At 38.3% G+C, this 21,937-nt stretch overlaps 2 protein-coding genes and 1 long non-coding RNA gene across 4 annotated transcripts in view; 2 read left to right on the forward strand and 1 right to left on the reverse strand.

Moving 5' to 3' along the window:
- Window positions 1-76: 76 nt before the first annotated feature.
- LOC134791750 (NADH-ubiquinone oxidoreductase subunit 8) lies at window positions 77-7,653 on the reverse strand. The gene is made up of 5 exons (XM_063762892.1): window positions 7,501-7,653; window positions 6,996-7,201; window positions 6,277-6,417; window positions 5,996-6,094; window positions 77-1,154 (listed from the first exon to the last, which is right to left on the reverse strand). The coding sequence occupies exons 1-5, from the start codon at window positions 7,535-7,537 to the stop codon at window positions 993-995; spliced, it is 645 nt and encodes a 214-aa protein (XP_063618962.1). The 5' UTR covers window positions 7,538-7,653; the 3' UTR covers window positions 77-992.
- Window positions 7,654-7,750: 97 nt separating this feature from the next.
- Window positions 7,751-21,937, forward strand: part of LOC134791642 (pyridoxal-dependent decarboxylase domain-containing protein 1) — a 32,533-nt gene continuing 18,346 nt past the window's right edge. The window contains exons 1-4 of the mRNA XM_063762699.1: window positions 7,751-7,911; window positions 7,980-8,353; window positions 21,374-21,480; window positions 21,586-21,717. Of these exons, the coding sequence (XP_063618769.1) occupies window positions 7,840-7,911; window positions 7,980-8,353; window positions 21,374-21,480; window positions 21,586-21,717 (685 nt within the window). The 5' untranslated portion in view covers window positions 7,751-7,839. The remainder of the gene's footprint in view (window positions 7,912-7,979; window positions 8,354-21,373; window positions 21,481-21,585; window positions 21,718-21,937) is intronic.
- On the forward strand, window positions 9,765-15,097 carry LOC134791536 (uncharacterized). Of its 2 annotated transcripts, XR_010144309.1 has the most exons (4): window positions 9,765-10,836; window positions 11,071-11,235; window positions 11,450-11,635; window positions 12,989-15,097. It is a non-coding gene; the product is annotated as an uncharacterized LOC134791536 (long non-coding RNA). The 2 variants fall into 2 exon arrangements; XR_010144308.1 differs by having other exon boundaries at window positions 11,071-11,635.

The following is a 21,937-nucleotide window of genomic DNA, read 5'->3' on the forward strand; positions in this document are numbered from 1 at the left end:
TGAAATAAAAAATGTGTATGAGACACAATACGAAAATACAATATTTGCTAAAATTATTTCAGTAAAACAAAAGTAATAACTGAGATATTGATTTATTATCACAAAAGAATAACTTAATATTCCTATATTTAAGAGCTATTTTGCGCCGAGCCCAAATATCTATTTACATGCTGTCACAATATTTCATAAGTAGGTACTTACACTACCCACATTGTTGTAGATATATTGATACCTTGGTCAATCACAGGAGGAAAATAAACCTTTTTTTTAATATGAGAAAAGCTGATACCTTGATCTACATACTCGTATTATTAACAACGCGTTAGCGAAGGTCTCCGTTTCAGCTTGGGCAGAAATGCTTTCGTATGTCCGGATTTTCTCCTCTACGAGTCGCAATTCACCAACCGCTTCACGAAAAAAATTCTGACCAGGTTCCGATGATACAATATAATTCTTTTGTGAATTTAGTTTTTGGAAAATTTATAAAATGGCGGAGCCATACATATATTCAGTTTTAAGTTATGCTCGCAAGGTCAACAGCTCACAGAGCCACTAGTGTAGTAACTGTTCCTCTGAAAGAACATTCTTAATGCCAGTTAATAGGTTTTCTCATTATCAAACTACACAACGGGACTTAATCGCGTATTTAAGTTTTAAGATTTACCTCCGACGTTTCGAGGACGGCGTTGTCCCCGTGGTCTCGGAGAAGATCTTAAAACTTAAATACGCGATTAAGTCCCGTTGTGTAGTTTGATAATGTTTAATAATCGTGAAAGTTTAAATCAGTGACTAGGTTTTCTCGTTCGAAAGGGAATAATGTCCTTTCATATCATATCATTTATTTCATTTTCATTTTTAGCTCATACCCCATAGACATGAATGTATTATTCTAGCACAGAAGACAAAAAACTATTTATATTTCCTCCAAGGGTCTATACACGAGCTCAGTGCAAAACAGCCCCTAAAGCTATTAGAGTAAGTTGGGCATCAGTTCAGCGGTAGAGATGGTCGGCGCGGATGTTGGAGGCGATCTCGGACTCCCACTTGTCGCCGTTAAGGAGCAGCTTCTCCTTGTTGTAGAGCAGCTCCTCGTGCGTCTCCGTCGAGAACTCGAAGTTGGGGCCCTCCACGATCGCGTCTACTGGGCACGCCTCCTGCACACACAAATGGTCATATTCTAATTAAATGTATATCCGCTATTTTTCTCAAAGTTTCTTATAGGTATGAGTGTCGCTGTCGAGCGAGCGAGTTTAAAGGGCGAGTGTCTCTGTTTCAGCTTTGACAAAAACGCTCTTGTATGTCTATCTGGCTGTTTTCCTCTGCAGCACGCATTTCTCAACCGATTCTCGTTAAATTTTGTTAGCAGGTTCGATATTCATTATAATTTATAATATGGATTTTTTTGGTCTAAGTATTTAGTTTATGACTTGTTTTTTCAAAACTTTGGCGAAGTCTACAGCTTGCAGTGCCACTAGTAAAATAATTATTAGCTTGTTTAAGTACTAGTTATTTCATGCTCTTAACTCTATTAAGTACTAGTTACTTAGATACTAAATACAGTATATAGCGGCCCTCTTTTTTAAAAATCTATCGTTAAATTTAAATTAACACAAATATTTACCAGTGGCGCTAATAGTGAGCACGTTGATGGGCTCTTAAGATAAATAATGTGAAGCTGAAACTTTTAGAACCCCTGGGAGACAAGATTTTTTTTCAGCTCATTAGCTAAAACGTGAGAGTCAGGATCGCGGGTGTACCTAAATAAAAATAAACAAAAAGCATACCATATTTTAGTACCTAATTTGTACTATTTGGTACCTCCTCTAAAAAAATTAGTACCTCACGGTATTAACAGTTATTACCAAAAAACATTACACCCGCCATTCTGACAGTCAGAATGGCGGGTGTATTTTATTACGCAATGATCCCGCGATTATTGATAAATTCTATAAAAGCCAAATTTTAGTACCTTTTTAGTACTTTCATATTCAATTATAAATTGAGCCATTTTATTTGTGGTTTCCGAGTTTTACTCATTTTACACTTTACATTGCTATTACAATTTTGCAGGCGCTTTAATTTTTCACCGTATCGATTTCGTTTTTAAGAAAAAACGCTACGCTACAACTATTGTTATTACGCCAGGTTTTAGTACCTTTTACGTTTAATTTGTTACCGTTTCACGATTAATCTGTTAAGTTCAATTAACTATGAAAATGACGTCTTACAAATGGCAAGGCGCCACGTCATAGAATTCTTCGTATGAAAAAATTCTGCTCTTCATTGTGCTTGTAATTGTGTACCTAATACCTACTTTTAAGTATATGGTGATTAATGAAATAAAACCCGCAAATTATGTCTGTTTGTCGGTATGTGACTTCTCGTCCCGTTGATGTCCTTTTTAGGGTTGCGTACCAAAAAAGTACAAAAGGAACCCTCATGGTGCGACTCTGTCCGTCTGTCCGTCCGTATGTCACATCGCTAAATATATCGAGAACTACGGAAGCTATCGATTTAAAATTTGGAATGATTATTTGTTTATGAATTTTTAATAATTATGGAAAATGCCCAATATAAAGATGGGGCAAATTTTACAAGTCTATAGTTACTAGGTCGAGTAGGATATCATTTGAAAGCGCTCGAATTGAACATTACAAAACATTTCTTTTTCACACTGAAAAATAAATTTATATTTGAAGGAAAAATGTGAAAAACAAAACTATTAAGGTCAATGTGGTCAAATCCGTCAGAGGAGTAAATCCATCCAACAACATTTGCGACTATTCTAACAACAGTATACACTTGCTGACTCGATCGCTAAAGCAGAGAGCATATTTAATACCAGTAGTCAAAAACAGATCACAACAGTAGTCAGAAACAGCGCTCAGTCGCCAGTAAATGAAAAAATCGGGCAAGTGCGAGTCGGACTCGCGCACGAAGGGTTCCGTACCATATAAAAAAACAAACAAAAAAAAAAAGCAAAAAAAAACGGTCACCCATCCAAGTACTGACCACGCCCGACGTTGCTTAACTTTGGTCAAAAATCACGTTTGTTGTATGGGAGCTCCATTTAAATCTTTATTTTATTCTGTTTTTAGTATTTGTTGTTATAGCGGCAACAGAAATACATCATCTGTGAAAATTTCAACTGTCTAGCTATCACGGTTCGTGAGATACAGCCTGGTGACAGACAGACGGACGGACGGATGGACGGACGGACGGACGGACGGACAGCGAAGTCTTAGTAATAGGGTCCCGTTTTACCCTTTGGGTACGGAACCCTAAAAAAATAACGCTATTAAAGTTCAGGTGCGCTCCGAACTTGATATCGAGCTAAGTGTGCTGCTCTGTTTTGTGAAGTTGGGATGAGACGATGTAAGTTAGGCCTTAATAATGGCTTATTTAGAATTTTAGACGATGCGAGAACTCGCATGCGAGTTTCATTACACTGCGGTTTTTGATCGGTCGGTTGAATTGGACGTAACCAACAGTCCGCAATGTAACTAAAATGCATGCGAGTTCGCGCGCAGTCTAAATCAGCCCTTAGTATGTTTATTATTGTTCGATATGCATGTTTATCGGTCTTTTTATCCATTTTACATTATAATCTCTTGGTGAGAAACCATGGGTGGTTAAAATTTGTGTTTACAAAACTATCGAGCGGACAAATCCGTCAATTACGAAACGGGAAAAATCGTCATGTGCCGGAATTTCCCTATTTCATATATTGCCAACCTTTTTTGATTTGACTCACTTAGGTAAGTATAACTCATATCATACTCATGCAGTGATGCGAGATTTTTACTGAATTGTCAAATTTCTCATATAAATTCGTGGTAGCTTTCGTACATCAATCTAAGATATCTGTGCTGTATTATTTAAAATTAAAAAGTAGATATTATTTTTAAACTTTTTTTAAAGGTTTAATTTAAAAATAGGACGGATTTGCCCCAAGAATATATTTGGGAATAAAATCTAAATTTAACCTTAAATTGAGTTCACTAAGGTTTAGTTTCAATTAAGGGTATAGTGGTATTTATGTTCACTTGACGTAAGTACCTACATGTTTGTAATACGTCACGATACAAGAAAAATCGTTGGTTGACAGAAATGCCCTAAACCGTAGGGAAAATCCGTCAACTGACATGTCTTTAAAAAAATCATATTTAAATAACCAGCAGTACTAGGAGTTCAATATGAGTACCTTTATATAAATAAATAAAATATATAAATAATTAATATTGGGGACATCTTACACAGATCAACCTAGCCCCAAACTAAGCAAAGCTTGTACTATGGGTGCTAGACGACGATATACATACTTATATAGATAAATACATACTTATATACATAGAAAACTCCCATGACTCAGGAACAAATATTAGTGTTCATCACACAAATAAATGCCCGTACTGGGATTCGAACCCAGGACCATCGGCTTCGCAGGCAGGGTCACTACCCACTAGGCCAGACTGGTCGTCTATATCTCATAGGTTAAATAAATGCTTAATCTATTACAGTGATAAGGTTTATTAAAAAGTTAATATCATCATAGTTATGACCGGCTAAAGTGAACTTAAACTATGACGGAAATGCCCTCATTGACCTTAAATCCCCCCCCCCCCCCCCCTAAGTATCCCCGAAAAACCAACATACATACAGTGAGTATTTTAGTTACTAAACGTGTCTGAACACCAAAAATTTAGTCGAGAAGACTAGTAAGAGTGGTGGAGTGAGGCCACGGGGAGGCTCACTCGCCAGAAAAAATAGAACAAAATGGATCCATTCGACTAATTTACTGACTAATCTACTCGACTAAATTGTTGGTGTTCAGACACCTAATACTCGCAACTCGCCACTCGACTATGTAGTCCGAACTAGGCTAGACATTGAAACTCAAGGCGGTTTGTGTACAAGTGGCTTAACCGCGAAACGCAAAAATCGAAACTTCGTTATCTGCCTCTCTATCGATCGAATATGCAAGAGTGATAGAGAGGCAGAAACCAAACTTTTGATTTTCGTGTTTCGCGGTAGGCCCTGTGTTGGTGCTAGTGACGCCCTCTACGCAGAGTTTTGCGTAATATTCCCAGTGGGGTCGCTTTCCGTGCCATATTCATACTCAGACACAGCGATCTTGTCAGAAGAAAAACTGTACCAAGACGATAGAAAAACATCATGAAATAATTGCTTGTATTTCTAAAAGGTATGTATTTCAATCGTATGTCTTCTTATTAGCAAAATCAACGGGATCCCACAAAGAAGTATATTCATCACACTAATATACCGACAAACAGACATAATTTGCGGGTTTTATTTGATTAATCAGTAATCACGATATACTTAAGAGTAGGTATAGGTACACGGTACGCGGAATTTTTTCATAGGAAGAATTCTTTGACATCGCGCCTGGCCATTTGTAAGAGGTAATTTTCATAGTTAATTGAACTTAACAGATTAAACGTGAAAAGGTAACAAATTAAACGTAAAAGGTACTAAATCCTGGCGTAATAACAATAGTTGTAGCGTAGCGTTTTTTCTTAAAAACGAAATCGATACGGTGAAAAATCGAAGCGCCTGTAAAATTGTAATAGCAATGTAAAGTGTAAAATGAGTAAAACTCGGAAACCACAAATAAAGTGGCTCAATTTATAAATTAATATGAAAGTACTAAAAAGGTACTAAAATTTGTCTTTTATATAATTTATCAATAATCGCGGGATCATTGCGTAATAAAATACACCCGCCATTCTGACTGTCAGAATGGCGGGTGTAATGTTTTTTGGTGATAACTTTTAATACCGTGAGGTACTAATTTTTTTAAAGGAGGTACCAAATAGTACAAATTAGGTACTAAAATATGGTATGCTTTTTGTTTATTTTTATCTAGGTACACCCGCCATCCTGACTCTCACGCTAAAACCGGCCCTTGATATGAATCTGTAGTAGAGAATTCAAAAATTGAAATTATTGATGAGGTATAAAGTAGATGTGTTACCTGGCAGAAGCCACAGTAGATGCATTTGGTCATGTCAATATCATATCGCGTCGTACGCCTAGAACCGTCCGCGCGCTCCTCCGCCTCGATTGTGATAGCCTGCCAGTGAAAGTGTAAGTTAGTTACTTTAATATATAGCTAAATTTTTACAAAACCCAAACAAGGAGTGAATATTTTAAGTGTTAGCTGCATGGATACATTATATGTAAATTAATTCATTCATTGATGCAGCGCTCCTCATCCAACAAGAAGGGAATTTGCTCAGCTGTTTGTGGACTAACCTGAGCCGGACAGATAGCTTCACACAGCTTGCAGGCAATGCAGCGCTCCTCTCCAGATGGGTAGCGGCGCAGCGCGTGCTCGCCTCTGAACCGTGGGGACAGAGGCCCCTTCTCAAATGGGTAGTTGATGGTTGCTGGTTCCTGGAAGCATTGTTGATGTTTTAAGTTTTTCTCTGGGACTGTTAATATTAGAGATGCACTGGACATTTGGTTACTATCTGGTATCCGGCCAGATACCGGATAGTGACATACTATCCGGCCGGATACCATATAGTAACTTTGCTTGATTTTGGATTAAACAAATTAGATTTAAGGAACAGTCATGACATAATCATACTCATAATTATTTTATAAGAATTACACATTCCACTCACTTGCACGCACACTCATTTCAGAAATGAGTGCGCGCAAACATTCACTATGAAACAGGTCAAAAGCTGCACAATGCGCACATGCAAACCCAAAATACAGGTATGCTTCCGCCATACGAATATTCAGCGTCCAGATACCAAATATTCGGCCGATGGTTTGGCCGACCATATGGTATCCTGTAACGGCCAAACAACTATCCGTTGCATTTCTACTTAATATATTGTATAGTTCATTTCATAATATCATTTATCATAGTAGCAATACAACATATGTATTTTTGGTCACTTGTATACAATAAGTCCATTTTGCTAATCAGTCAAATTATCTACAGACTAAACTAAACAAACCTTAAATATATGAGCCAAGGTGACTGCGAATCCTCTCGCCAGCTCCGTCCAGAACATGGTCTGTGCAGCTTTGTCGGACAGCACCTTGAACGACATGTCCTGCGGCTCGGGGTTCACGTACATGTAGCCCTTCTCCTGCAGCGGGTACTCGCCCGCCTTGCCCGCCGGCGCGCTGTACGCGCGGCTCAGCGCGCCGCAAGCGCGCACTACAACACAGGTACTCATACTCTATACTTGGTCTACTTAACAAGGTAAGCAATAATATAATTTTATAACAGAATTGTAGCCAAATAGGAATGATAAGCTCAAAAGCCTAATGTAAGTAGTGTATAATAAATGAAATGACGTCGCAATCTCGGTATATTAATAGAATTTTTCGATAGTAAATACGCAGAAGAGGTTATAAACAACACAGTTGCGTAATCGATATTTTAATGCCAAAATAACGAAAAGGCGCTTTCAGGGAAAACGATTAGTGATAGATATAATCAAGCACTGTTATTACCTCGCGTAGACACTGAAAATATTTTTGCTAAGGACATTTTTTAGCCCTATTTAGAAATAATGAATTTTGACGAGTGAAACTTCAAACTGCTGTCAAAACTCAAAATATAGAGTCCAAAAAAACCGATAACGTCAAATTTGATGTGATATCATTTGAGCATTTGAGCAACTGTTAAAATCGTCCATTTGAAGTGATCTTTGTGTTGCTTGAGTAAAAACATTTTTTGTTATCTGTGAGCGGTAGTAGCCCACGTCAAAACAATACGTGACGTTTACAAATTTTTATGTTCGGTGATATCGCAATAGCTGCTGTTAATCTGCGAAAAATTCGCCACGCAGCATGGGAGATGCATCGGTCGCAGATACCGAATCTAACAAACCCAGTCCTCAAAGCGAGGCGCCGTCCGAGACGGTAAAACTCCGACTATCTAGTGGTTTTGCGTTTTGTGAGAAAAATTCTTATTTCCGTCTTGTTAACAGGACCGGGGTCCTTTCGGCGGGCTGGAATTTCAAGTTTCAGAAGTGGTTGAGAGGTTGGAAGCAGGAGTGAATGCTCACGATGCCGGCGATGACGAGAGACGGAGGGAACCGCGCAAAATCAGCGCCGGGTTCTTCGAGCCGGAAGAGACTTCTATGGATGAGATTTTGAAGGTTTTAGAGGAGTTGGTATTGAAGACGGACCCTAGTTGCGAGAGCGCGGAGCCGCCGCTGCTGCCAACGGACGCGGTGACGCGGGCGGCGATCCTGTCGCACAGCATCTCGGCGCTGTTCGGGCGGCTGGAGCGCGGGCACGCCGCGCGGCTCGGGGCGCACATCGCCAGCGAAACGTCGCGGTGGATGGCGCACATGTTCAGGTATATCAACAATAGTTATTTGTACAACAAGAGATCAAAGTTTGATATTTCTTCGAGTGCTTATTTTGAGTCCCGTGCAAGCGAAAGATTCTATAATAGATTCACGAGCGTAGCGAGTGAATCTAATTTAGAATCTTGAGCGTAGTAAGGGATTCAAAAGCGCACGAGATGTAAATAACTTTGATCTCGTGTAGTACACAAAATTTTTCACCCTAAGCAGTGAGAACATACCTAGAGGGACAGAGATAATAGAACCCAAGTATATCGAACTTGTATTAGACCCCGCATGTTGAAATGACTATAAAGGTCACTTGAATGTCATTTTGTCTCACTCAGTGAGCAAAATCGCATTTTGCTCACTGTTTTTAAGAAGCAAAGTACCCTTGTTCGAGCTGCTGAGGTGAAAATATTATGAGATAAACTCATACAAATCAACCTCTACCCATGGTAAGCTCAATAAGGTTTACGTTTATTAGTACCTACAACTAAATTAACAGTAAATAGTAGTGTCCGACCGAAGGTTCGGTTTCGGTTTCGGTTTCGGCCAGGTTCGGCCAAAAAATCATGTTTCGGCTGTAGTTTCGGTTTCGGCCAAAAAACGGCCGAACCTTTCGGCCGGGCCGAAACTTACGAAATGGTACTTCGTACTATGAAACTAAACTATGTGACAAAGACCAAAAGTTGGGGAATAAGTAGGACAACAATATTAATATGTACCTACATATACTGATTCATGTATAGGTACAGAAATGAATTGGTTTATTATAAAACACAATTCCACTAATGAGGGCGCCACTATATAGACGGTCGATGCAGTCTTAAGAGGCTGTTAACACCTATAACGCGCACACTGTCTACTTAGACACTCATCTACTCAGATACAATTGTATCGGAGTAAATGAGATAGCACTGTCGTATGTTACTGGGTCTGGGGAAAAGAATGATAAGAAAACTCATCATCTTCCTCGCGTAATCCCGGAATTTGACATTGGTTGGAGTCTGTGCTCAACTACTTATCCTGCAGCCTGAAGCACGGCTTTGACTTCGCATGAAAGTTCGCCTCACTGGGGCACTTCGGACGTTTAGGCCCAGGTGAAGATCGGTACCCGGCCTTGCGATATTGTCAACAAAAAATTCGCGCTCGCTGCGCTCGCGTTTTTGGTTGACCCTGTATCTACATGTTGGCTTGACTGGTGAATGAATAGAGTTAGACCAAGAAAGTTCTACAATTATTTTGATAGCATATGCAGTGCAACTAGTGCAAATGTTTTTTTTTTTTTTTTAATTATTATTATGGCTTTTACTCCTCGCTAAATTTAGCAAGGTGGATTCTGCCAATGTCGAGGTGTAGACTTTTGACTTATGAGACGAGAATGTTCGGTTTAATTTTGATTTTTGTGGAAGGATAGACTGGGAACCTAAAACAAACAAATTATTATGGACATCACAGACAAATACATGACATGACACAATTAACATAGTACCAACATTAGTGAAAAAGAGCGGAAAGCGGATGACAGATTGTTAAGGCAAGCAACATAGCGGATGAAATGGAGGAAAAAACGTAGAGATTAAATTATATAGATAGATAGAAAATAATAGTAAGACGAGCAGTAAGAATTAAAGTTTTATATTATGTTCCTGTACATACTTAATAAGGATAGAAGTTAGGGGCGGGTCCATTAGAGTGAGAAGTGAGTAAAAATTAATGGGTCGCGGAATATTTGAAGGTAACACATCATACAAAGAGTAATTGAATCTCGGACAAGAGAAGAAAATGTGATCTACGGTGCCTTCGTCTAACCCACATTCGCACAGTGACGTATCCCGGACCCGTATCTTGGCAAGGAATACAGGCGTACAAACTGGCCCTAAGCGTAAACGGCAAATTGTAGACGTGACCCATTTAGGGTATGCTCGGAATCTGAAAAACCATGGTTTACGTGGAATATTGGGCTGAATGTGGCCATAATGTTTTCCTACCTCCAATCTGGAAGAATTCCAGAGATTTTGCCACGTGTTAAACATATCAGTCTGTGCATGGTTTAAAAGGTCAGAACTGTATATCCTGTCGTGGCCTGGTGATCCCATCTCAATAGCTCTCTTTGCCCATAAGTCTGCAGACTCATTTCCAGGAATGCCACAATGGCCCGGAATCCACCCAAGTACTATTTTTAACCCCTTTGATTCACATTTTCTTAGTAAGGTTTTGATCTGAAGTATTAAGGGAAATTTTGCTTTCATTTTAAACTGATTGCCCATAATAGCTTGCAGACAACTCCTGCTATCTGTAAATATGAACATTTTTGTTATATTGTGAGAATCCGCGTATGCTACAGCTTCCAAGATGGCAACAGCCTCGCCTGTAAAAATTGATGATTGAGGAGGGCACTTAAACATCAAGACAATGCTATATTTTGGAACCACCACTGCTGCTCCAACACAATTTGCGGAATTATTTTTTGATGCGTCAGTAAACACCGGTAAGTAGTCTTCCCACTTTTCTAAAAGTTTTTTAAATTTGCTGTTAGCTCCCGGGTCATTTTTAAAAATTCCAAGGTCTAAAATAACACTAGGGGTGTAAATTAAAGTTTCAAATTTTGTTTCAAATAAGGGGTTTGTTCCTGATTTATATAATATGGGGTTTATACGATTTAATTTAGAATAAGTAATAATAATTTTTGGAAACTCTTTATGCATCCAATATGGGTTTTCAGTGACCAATGAAGCAAGAGCCCGCAAGCGTGTAATCAGCAAGTGATTGGAGTTGGAGATAGCTCTTATGAGGAACCTGTCAGCAAGATATTGTCTACGCAGCGCCAGAGGAGGCTCCACACATTCTACTTGCATGGCATTTTTTGGGGAAGATCTCATGGCACCAAGTATGATTCTTAAGCATTTAGCCTGTATTAAATCCAACTTTTTTAAGGATTCCTTATTACATGGTTCTAATATAAAGGATCCATAGTCCATGTGGCTGCGGATAATAGCATTATAAAGTAGCTTTTGACAATATGGATGAGAACCCCACCAAACTCCTGATAGAGCCCGCAAAATGTTGATTCCTTTTTCACACTTGTCCTGTATGTATTTCAGATGAGGTATTCCACTCATTTTCCGATCCAAGATGATACCCAGGAATTTGGTTGATTCATTATTGGGAATGCTTTCTTCACCATAATGAACATCTGCAGTTGGCATGTTCCTTTTGCGACTGAAGATCACAGCACAGCTCTTGGAAGGTGACAAAGACAGACCATGCTCTTCAAGCCAATCCTTCAGGTAACTCAGGCCCATGTTCAACCTTGCAGATGCTGTATCAATAGATTTTGCGGAAGTGTAGAGGATTAGATCATCTGCATACTGTAGAATGTTACAGAAGGGTAACACGGCTTGCTCTAAATCATATGTATATATGCTGTAAAGTATTGGGCTAAGAACGGATCCTTGAGGAAGGCCCTGCCACAGTGTACGAGGAGAAAGATAAGAACTGCCATCACGGATTTTGATGGTTCTTCCTATAAATAGATTGGAGACAATTTGTACAATCTTCACTGCAATGCTCAGATGTAGCATTTTTGCTCTGAGCACCGGAAGAAGGACATTGTCATAAGCTGCCGAAATATCAAGAAAACATCCTAGTAGGTCCTCATTGTTAGAAAGCGAAAGTCTGATATCCGTGGTTAGTATGTTTAAGCTGTCCATTGTGCTCCTACCTTTTCGAAAACCGAATTGGGTGTTTGCTAATAGTCCTCTGCTCTCGACATACCACTCTAGCCTATTCTTTACTAGGTGCTCAAGTATCTTGCCCATCGTAGTGGAGAGCGCAATCGGTCGGTACGAGCTGGCTTCTTGTGGATTTTTAGTCGGTTTCAGAATTGGGATGACAATTTGAGTTTTCCAATCTTCTGGGATCTCTCCTGAGTCAAACACGTGATTCAGAATGCCAAGGAAGTATTCCTGTGAGAATGAGCTCAGTTCTGTTATAAAACAGTAAGGAATACCATCTTCTCCTGGTGAAGTGTTGCGTAGTCCATCCAAAGCTATTTTGAGCTCCGAAACCGAAAACGGTTCGTCAAAGGTGGTCGACGGAGGAGGGAGTGGTGGCGACACTACGCAGGATAATTCTGGGGCAGTTGGGGGTGCCAGTCTATCAGCAAAGTCCAAGAGCCAAGCCGACCTGTCAGAAGAGCATATGATATCCGGTTTAAAGGACCCTCTGAACCGCCTTATATTCTTCCATACAACTGATGGGGGAGTTCTAGGGGACAAGCTCTCACAGAACCCTTTCCAACCCTTTTTCTTTGTTTTGGACAATAAGCGTTTAGTGCGGGCCGAGGTTTTCCTGAAATTGATGAAGTCCTGTATGTCACCTGATTCATTGAATCTTTGTTCAGCTTCATCCCTCTCTTTCACGGCAGCTGTGCAGTCAGCATTCCACCATGGAGGTGAAAGAATTTTATCCTTTTTGTTATTTTTCCGGGGGATAAACTTATCAGCTGCTTCTAAAAGTAAATTTTTGAATTTTGAGTAATTTTCCCTATTGTCATTTAAGTTAGAGTCCCATTCTTTAATTTTTGTTTCGACATAAAGTGAAAATTTCGACCAGTCAGCTGATTGTAATCTGTATTTCAGAAGAGGTTCAGGAGCCGGGGATGGAAGAACAGATGAGGGCTTGGAAATAACAATGGGAAAGTGATCGCTGCCATAGGACTGACGAAGCACAGTCCAAGATAACAATGAGGCCAAATTAGGGGAGCAAGCTGACAAGTCGGGAACGGATTGTGGGTTCTGGCCTGGATAGACTCGATGTGTGGGCGATCCGTCGTTTATAACGCAAACATTGATTTCATCGAAGATTTCTAACAAGAGTGACGAAAACCCGTCCGAATGGTATGATCCCCAAGAAATGTTATGTGAATTAAAATCGCCTAAAACTATATGAGGAGGAGGGACAGAGGTTAGGATAGAAGATAATTCAGGAATAAGGTCAAGGTCAGGGTGAGGAATATATATTGAAATGAAATTAATGCCCATAACCTTAGCGGCTACGGCATTAATTTCATTTCCATGAGGAGGGAGGGGAATTTGAGAGAAGGGGTAGGATTGCTTGATCAACAGAGCGCATCCTGCACGTCCATCGACGCGGTCATCCCGGAGGCATGAGAAGCCCGGGAGTCTAAACCGAGACCCGGGCCTCAGCCACGTCTCCGAGATGGCCGCGACAGACACAGAATGGTCATTGATCAGCTGGATGAGATCTGTTTTTTTAGGAAGAATACTCCGGCTATTCCATTGAAGAAATGTGGCCTGGCGGTCCGTGGTGGTGAGGGAAGGAGAGTTTTTCTACTAGGGTCAACATTATAGGTGCAACGTCGTTCGGTAATATATCACTCCATTTGGCGATGATATTAGTCAACAGTTTTAGGAGGAGCTCCATGAGGTCCTCATTTGGAGTTTCTCTGGTGTATGAGTTATTGAGGGCTTGTCCGTTGGGAATTTGGGATGGAGGGGGTCGGACTATATTGTTATGGGCTTGTTGGTCATAACCTGGGGACAAGGAAGGTCTTGACCGAGGTGACAAAAATACTGTCTTGCGGTGAGAGGTTCTGGGAGGGGTAGAAGGTAAATCTGTTAAGTCAAAGGTTGATGATGTGATGGGGGGGAAGGTTCTCTTGTGGGGCCAAACATTATATTTGCAACGTCCGCATAGGGTCTACGACTAACAACTGGGACTTGTGTGGATGCTTCAGCATATGAAATGTTTCTTTCAGACATTATCAGTTTGATGGACTTTTGTCGGTGATGTTCTGGGCAGTTTCTGTCAGTGGCATAGTGTCGGGCAGTGCAAAAAATACAGGATATGTGTTCGGGAGCTACATTACACCCATCACCCGGGTGCTTTTGGGCACATTTGTAGCAGCGGGCATCTGAGCGACATTGAGTCTGAATGTGTCCAAATCTAAGGCATTTTCGGCATTGAATTGTTGGCAGTAGGTATACTTCCACCACTAGAGAAGTATAATAAGCAAATATTCTAGATGGCAAAGTTTGACCTTCAAAAGTAACTACTACAGTCTGGGTTGGAACCCAGGATGGAGATCCATCTTCCTTAGTCACTTTCCTTTGTAGGCGACGCGCTTTCAGAATCCTACCTTTACCTTCTATTAAATTTGTACCCTTAACGAAATCAGTCATGGACCAATCCGTTGGAACTCCTCGAACTAGACCCATACGAGATATGTTGTATGTTGGTATGTTTGCTGATAGTTTGTATTTATCTAACATAGGGTTTTTTAAGATAGAGTTGGCATCAACGGCTTTATTGAATGTTACTGAAACTCTATTGCGGCCTACAGATTTTATCCCGTCCTTCTTAATATTTGTGACATTTGCCTGTGTTAAGAGCATACCCACATAGATGGCTTTCAGTGTTGACCTGGAGTCAGCAGAAGATTCCTTTGAGATGTGAACCACAAATGGGCCATCGTCGTCTGCATTGTATCCTCTGCCTTCTGTGTCAAGATCAGGGTGTTTGTACAAAAGTGGGTTAGCATTCTCATCGCGTTGTTTATCTACGTGGGGGTTGGTGACATCCTCATTTACTATTGCTATTACCTGTTCCGAGATCTCTTTGTTGACGTTGGTTGTAATTTTTTTAAGAGCCGGTTCTTGTGGGCTACTGACCGGTGATAAGTCTAATGTTTGCAAGTTTCTTTTTCTAGAATTATTTTCAATGTCCATACCAACCATAACATTAGAGTTACCATCGGTCTCGTCAGGTGGCTTTTCCTTCTCATTCCCTACCATTGGCCCTAAGGCCAAAAAGGCCTTACCCTAGCTTTGTATCAGAACAAATGTATTAATAAACTAATTTATGTAAATAAACCTCAACCAAGTTAATAAATAAGGATGAAATTTACAAAGGATATTATTTATAAAGGAAAATAACCTAAAAATGAACAGACTCACACGGCGCTTCTGTCAAAAAAACTAGTGCAAATGTTATCTATACGTCACAATTTCACAGAAGTTTTGACGTTTAAAATAACACTTGCACTGCGTGTGTTATCAAAATCGTTGCAGAATTATCTTGGTCTAACTCTAGTAATTTTCTTAAAAAACTGCTTAAGTAACATCAATTTCAAGGACATTGGGTGTTGACAGCCGCATAATATGTGTGTAAAAGCGGTTTTATGACATTTTTTCAACGATTTTAACAAGTCTACAAAAGGTTCGGTTTCGGTTTCGGTTTCGGCCGAAATTAGAGCCAAGCCGAACATTCGGTTTCGGTTTCGGTTTCGGCAAAAAAACATGTTTCGGTCGGACACTAGTAAATAGTCTTCAACAATGGAATGTAAAGGTTTTTAAAGAGTCTGCAACACACATGTAACACTCCTGGAGTTGCCTTGGAAGAGGGCATCTTGAATAATTGATAGAAATATTATAATTGATACAAAAAGGTACTACTTTAAATACATAAAACAAACAAACCTAAAACTCAAACATTTACTAAGCAAATAGGCCACAAAGGCTCTTTTACATGTAAAGATGCAATTTAGATACAAGCAATAAAAACAAATCATCAACAATTGCAGATATTAATTCAATACAATAACATGAAAAAATGACATGACACAATGAAAAAAACTAGTTTATCAAATTATCCTCAGACATGTATATAATAGGGTCTCAAAGGGTTGAATTGAAGTATTATATATTGAAAGATTAATTAAAAGAAAAGATACAAACACTTTCTACTGCTCTTACTGGGATTCAATGTTCAACATCCAGTTGCAGTGACTCATACATACCTACTACAAGTGATGGCATGTTATCTGATATGATATGACATGGCATTGTGTTTGTTGACCTTTAGGATGATGCTTGCCAATATTAACAGTGCTGGATTACTGTAATACAGTTGTTGGAATGTCAATAGTTGTTGTTTATATATATTATAAATATTAAATGTTGTTTACAAACCATAATATAATGAGTGCAGGCTATAAACCAAAGTTTTCACTGCAAGTAATTGCTTTACCAACTAAGCTATTAAGTAAAATTAGTTGTATTTAAAATTACCACATATTCTTCATTTAGTATTCACATACTATATTACCATCTCAATTGAACCCCCTTAGGAGATAAAATCCAAGATGTAAAGTACCCTATTTTCTAGTTTTCACCCTATTTTCCAAATTTAATCAAGATCTGATCAGCCATTAATGCAGGATTGAGGAACAAACATCTAAATATTCAAACATACAAAGGTTCATGTTGATAATGCAAATAGGATTTATATTATTTAAGTACAGTCTTGTTTATGTTCAACATTATACACAAATTTATACCAATAAATAATGGGATAAGTGGACTTTTGTACAAATGTTATTTTTTATGTCTTTGCTTAGATATTTTGTACATAAAAACTACCACTAACTACTACATACATCATAATCTATGCATAGTATGTAAAGCAAGCATGCCTAACGGCAATCACACCCATAAAATGCATGTCCAATACATTTTACATGCATACATGTACAAGGAAGTTTAGTACATTATGTATGGTAGTATTAATGGCTCATATCAGTTACCTTGAGCCTATCCTGATTAGATTGGCTCACAACGGAATTAGAGAATTTTATGGTGGTATTATTGAATGTATGTTTTCACTCACATTGTAGTATGACCAGTAAATAAGTTTTTTTTTACTCTAACAATAAAGGACTTACTTATTACGGTTATTTACAGACAAAAATACTTGTTTAAGTTTATTAAGAGCAGTAGGTCGGTAAAATTTAAACTGGAAGACGTGTGATCGCGGGTTCGAGCCCAATGAGTTTTCGAAACTTACTTATATGTAGTACAAAATAAGTCTATATTCTGTAAAGGTAACCATTGAGAAGAAACTGGACTAATTTAACGTACGCATGACCATCTCAATATATTTACAACCACTTGTGATATGGGTATGCTAGTCCAAATACATAGTTCCCAGTGCTAATTTAGATTGCAGGCATAACTGGGACTAATTAATCATAAAATAAAAACGGTCATGACCTACTTTACTGATAGTATGTAATGCTTGTTGATTGACTGATTGATTCCTCTAATACCTACGTTACTAAGTTGAGATAATAATATTTCTGGAACTACACAATCAAACGCCTGCGACATATCCAAAAATAGTGCAACGCATGGTTTTTTTTCATTAACTTTATCCCAAATATAAACAGGCAAAAATGCTTTTAAACAGACCTTGCGACAAAATTTATAACTAGCTAAGTGCAGCAAGCTGCAATGAATTCAATCGATCCTTGAAATGCCACGACCTGAAGCAAATAGCATTCAATTATCGGTGCGGTGAATACCGGCCCTTTGACCGCCACGTCCCTCGTGCGCGGCGCGGCACGGCGCGGAGTCGTGAGCCTTCTCGGAATGCACGAAGGTTGATATTGGGCTGTAGCCGCGCGCGACAGTGACGGTCCTTGCCACTCCTTGGACGTTTTAAGTTTAACCTAAACCTGCATTCAAACTCGCTAAATCTTTATTGTGGACCTTGTTATTTGGGACCGTTTCCCTACAAATTTCACGCATTTATTCTTATTTCGATATGATGAAGCCCACAAATTCCCATGACATTAAAATGATAATTAATTCTTTAAAAAACAGTAACAGTACGGGCTACGACGGAATTAGTACAAAAGTAGTAAAGGCAGTATCCTGTATAATTTCACCTTTGATCAGTCATATTACTAATTTATGTATAGAAAAGGGAGAATTCCCGGAAAGATTAAAAATAGGTATTGTTAAACCGCTTTTTAAAAAAGGCGATAAGGAAGATTTAGCCAGCTATAGACCAGTTGCACTGCTTTCCATTTTTTCAAAAATTATAGAAAAAGTAATTCATAACTCCATTTACGGATATTTTGAAAAGAATAACTTATTCACGCAAGAACAAATGGGATTTCGTAAAGGTAAGTCTATTAATATGGCTATTTTTGACCTTATGCGAGTAATAGTAACAAATGTTGACAAGAGAGTTCCGGTATCAGCACTTTACATGGATATGTCGAAAGCTTTCGATTTTGTAGATCATAGAATATTGCTAGATAAATTATATAAATATGGAGTTAGAGGTAATGTGCATAATTTGATTAAGTCTTACTTGGTTAATCGAAAGCAGTTAACTCAAATAAATAGACTATGCGTTGAAACGAAAACTGAGGTCACTTATTCATCGGAAGTTAGACAAATTCATTATGGCGTACCTCAGGGAAGCGTTTTAGGCCCTTTATTGTTTATTATTTATATAAATGATTTGCCAAAAGCCATCGAGTATCCAATGGTACTCTTTGCTGATGACAGCACCATAATGTTCACTTGTAAAGATCCAGAAACATATGAAACTGAAATATCCAAGACATTAGAGTCAGTAATAAACTGGTTAACTAGCAATAATTTAAAAATCAATTTAGAAAAAACTAAAATAATGACATTTAAACAAAGGCGAAATGATAAATGTAGTTTAAATATTTCATATAAGGGGCAACAAATTGAGAAAACGGATGTGACAAAATTTTTAGGAATAAGCTTAGATCATAAATTGACATGGAGAAATCAAATAGACATTATATGTAAGAAACTGCATCAATTTTCATATGTTTTATATAATTTAAGAAAGATTGTTAGTGAACCAGTTGTTTTGACGGCATATCAAGCCTATGTAACATCAACACTAAGGTATGGCATTATATTTTGGGCAAACTCAGTTGACAGAGAAGTAGCGTTTAAAGCGCAAAAAAGATGCATTAGATCATTGTGTGGAATTCAGCAACTGGGTTCATGTAAACCATATTTTAAAAAATTAGGACTATTAACTCTACCTTGTTTGTATATTTTCGAAATTGTAATTTTTGTTAAAAGTAATCCCCACTTATTTCAACAGTTTAAGAGTATACGTCTTAGGAACAGAATAAATTCAATGCCTTCCAAAACAGCATTATATAGGAAAAGTATATTTGGAATGGCCCCACAAATTTTTAATAAAATACCCACTGACTTAATATTAGAAATAGACACACAGAGCGGAACACAAACGTCAACAAAATGTGGGTCAGAATGACATTAGCGGCAAATTTGCATTGATGATAAAAACGCTTACGTAAATTTTGAGTCAAGATAAATGTTTTGTACGGAAAAGAACTTACTGCCGTAAGCATTAAGTGTCAAATTTGTAAACATTACTACCAACACTGTTTAAACTTTAAGTCCGATGGCACTAAACGTAACTTCACCTTTGTATTTACGTCAAACAACGTCAAACGAGAATAATGAACGAATGGAGTCCCTTTGGTACATTTTAATAGGTATTACTGTACAGAAAAACCAAAGTAATAAATTAAACAAATTTAATTTGATCGGGAGTTCAAATAAAATTAATTTATGGTAACAACCCGTGTAAGTTATCATAAAACAAAAATATTTTTAATAACTAAGTATACGTCTTTAAATACTATTTTCCTTGAAATAAATTCAATTTATTAAATAACTGTGTATTTTAGATCTATATAATACTCTTCGCACTTTCGTTCTTTGCAATATAGTGCACGGGGACATTCAAGTCGCTACTGGTACTAGGGTTGCCAGATGGCCGGGATTTAGCGGGATTCTCCCGATTTTTACCATGTGTTCCCGATTCCCGACAAAGTGAAAATTGTCCCGAAAACCAGCTTCACGTTATGAAGCAATAATTTCAAGTTCCGAACTGTCGTCGAGCGAGCGAGCGAGCGACTCAAGATCTCAAAGAATGTATACTAGGTATTCTAATTTAAAAACGTCTATGGGCAGAGCAGCTGACGTAGTGCCAAAATGTAAAATATCGTTGTTTTTAATACAATTACTTTAATTTGAATGTTTTTTTCCCCGACTTAAGTCCCAAAATCCCGAAAAAATTATATTTTTTCCCGATAATAGCGCCTTTCGATCTGGCAACCCTAACTGGTACTGATTGGTTATGGTCTTTATCAAAAAAATCCTGTGGTCGTCACTGTGTTCAGACAGGTTTAGCATTTACAGTTAGTCGATGTAAGCCCTTATTGGTCGTGTATATGTCGGAAACAGGGAAATGGGCCGAACACACAAGTGCCGTTTTGCCTTGTTTAAAACTGCATCACCCCTATCTCTTCTTATAATAGCAGTCCACTCTGCACGTCGCATAGGTTTTCTTGGAAATCTTGAATTTAAACATAATATTATATCTTATGAATTCCATATAAAAATAAAAAAAGTATTGACCTCACATCGACTCATTAGATTTTTGTTCCTTCACATCCCTTCTTTGGGACTAACAAAATAATTTATTCAAAACCATGAAATTACCACCAGATTACATAAATTATGTAATGCTATCCAAAGAACTAACCGAAAGAAATGCATTCCATGCTTTTTCCTTGTTTTATCTTTGTTGTTTTTGCATATTTTCACCACCATTTTACGACATTGTTGACAACTTCACATTTGAGCGGTCCATACAAGACTAAACGAAAAAGTAACGCGTGATCTGTTTTAACGTTACTTTTGCGGGGCCATTTTTTGCGGCTGATTGGGTATCCAGTTCTTATTCTATATCAATGAAAATACCGAATGAATTAAGAAATTTAGAGGATATGACAAGTTTTAAAAGTAAAGTTTTTAAATATTTAGTTGACAAAACATATTATAGTGTAAGCGAATTTTTGTTAGACTATAATTAATGGTAACTGTGCACAGCATGTAGTCACAGTCCATTAATGACAAAAAAATTGTACGCCTTATGGCACAACATAGTGATACAACAGTAATACTATAAGATCTGTACTTATGTACTATTCATACCTATGTTGGACAAATAAACGATTTTGTATTTGTATTTGTATTCGATTAGCTAGGGTAGATGAATGTAAAGAACTCTGTGTAACTGATGGGACTATTAGGAGTTCGGAGACACAAATGGATTGTGTTTGGTGTTTGCAGACTGGCAGACTACAGTGCCTACTACCATCAAGAGCAGCTGGAAGGGCTGGTGCGAGTAACTCGAATGCTGCTGCACTGTCGCTACCCACGCTACCTCGAGGATGGAGGTATGCCACGATAATTAAATGTAATTTGCATTGTTACCGGTTTTTCAAAAGTACGTCTACTCTACTACTATCAATGAGATGTCATAACTTGCCTCTTTTTTGTAGCATTGGCGTTCGCGACGCGCCTCCCATGCATATACAGCTGCGTGGCGTCTCCTCTAGGCGTCGTACAACATTTGTGCAGACAGCTCGGTTTGCCATTAGCCTGCGTGCGGCCTGTACCCCAGCACCCGCGCGGTAAGTCATTCCGACAGAGAATGAAAGTACAATTACGAGTAGTAATTGTAAACATTATCTGCAACTCTGCTTAACTACAACTTGTCACAATAACAATAATATAAGATTTCTAGTGACTTTTGTATCGGTTGTTACTGTTACAAGTTACAAAATGGCACATAGATCAAATTCCTTGACTGTAGACACTACTGACAAAGGAGACCTAAAGTTTAGATGCGAG

The sequence above is a fragment of the Cydia splendana genome, chromosome 6 (assembly GCF_910591565.1).
Source record: "Cydia splendana chromosome 6, ilCydSple1.2, whole genome shotgun sequence".
Classification (NCBI taxonomy): Eukaryota; Metazoa; Arthropoda; class Insecta; order Lepidoptera; family Tortricidae; genus Cydia; species Cydia splendana.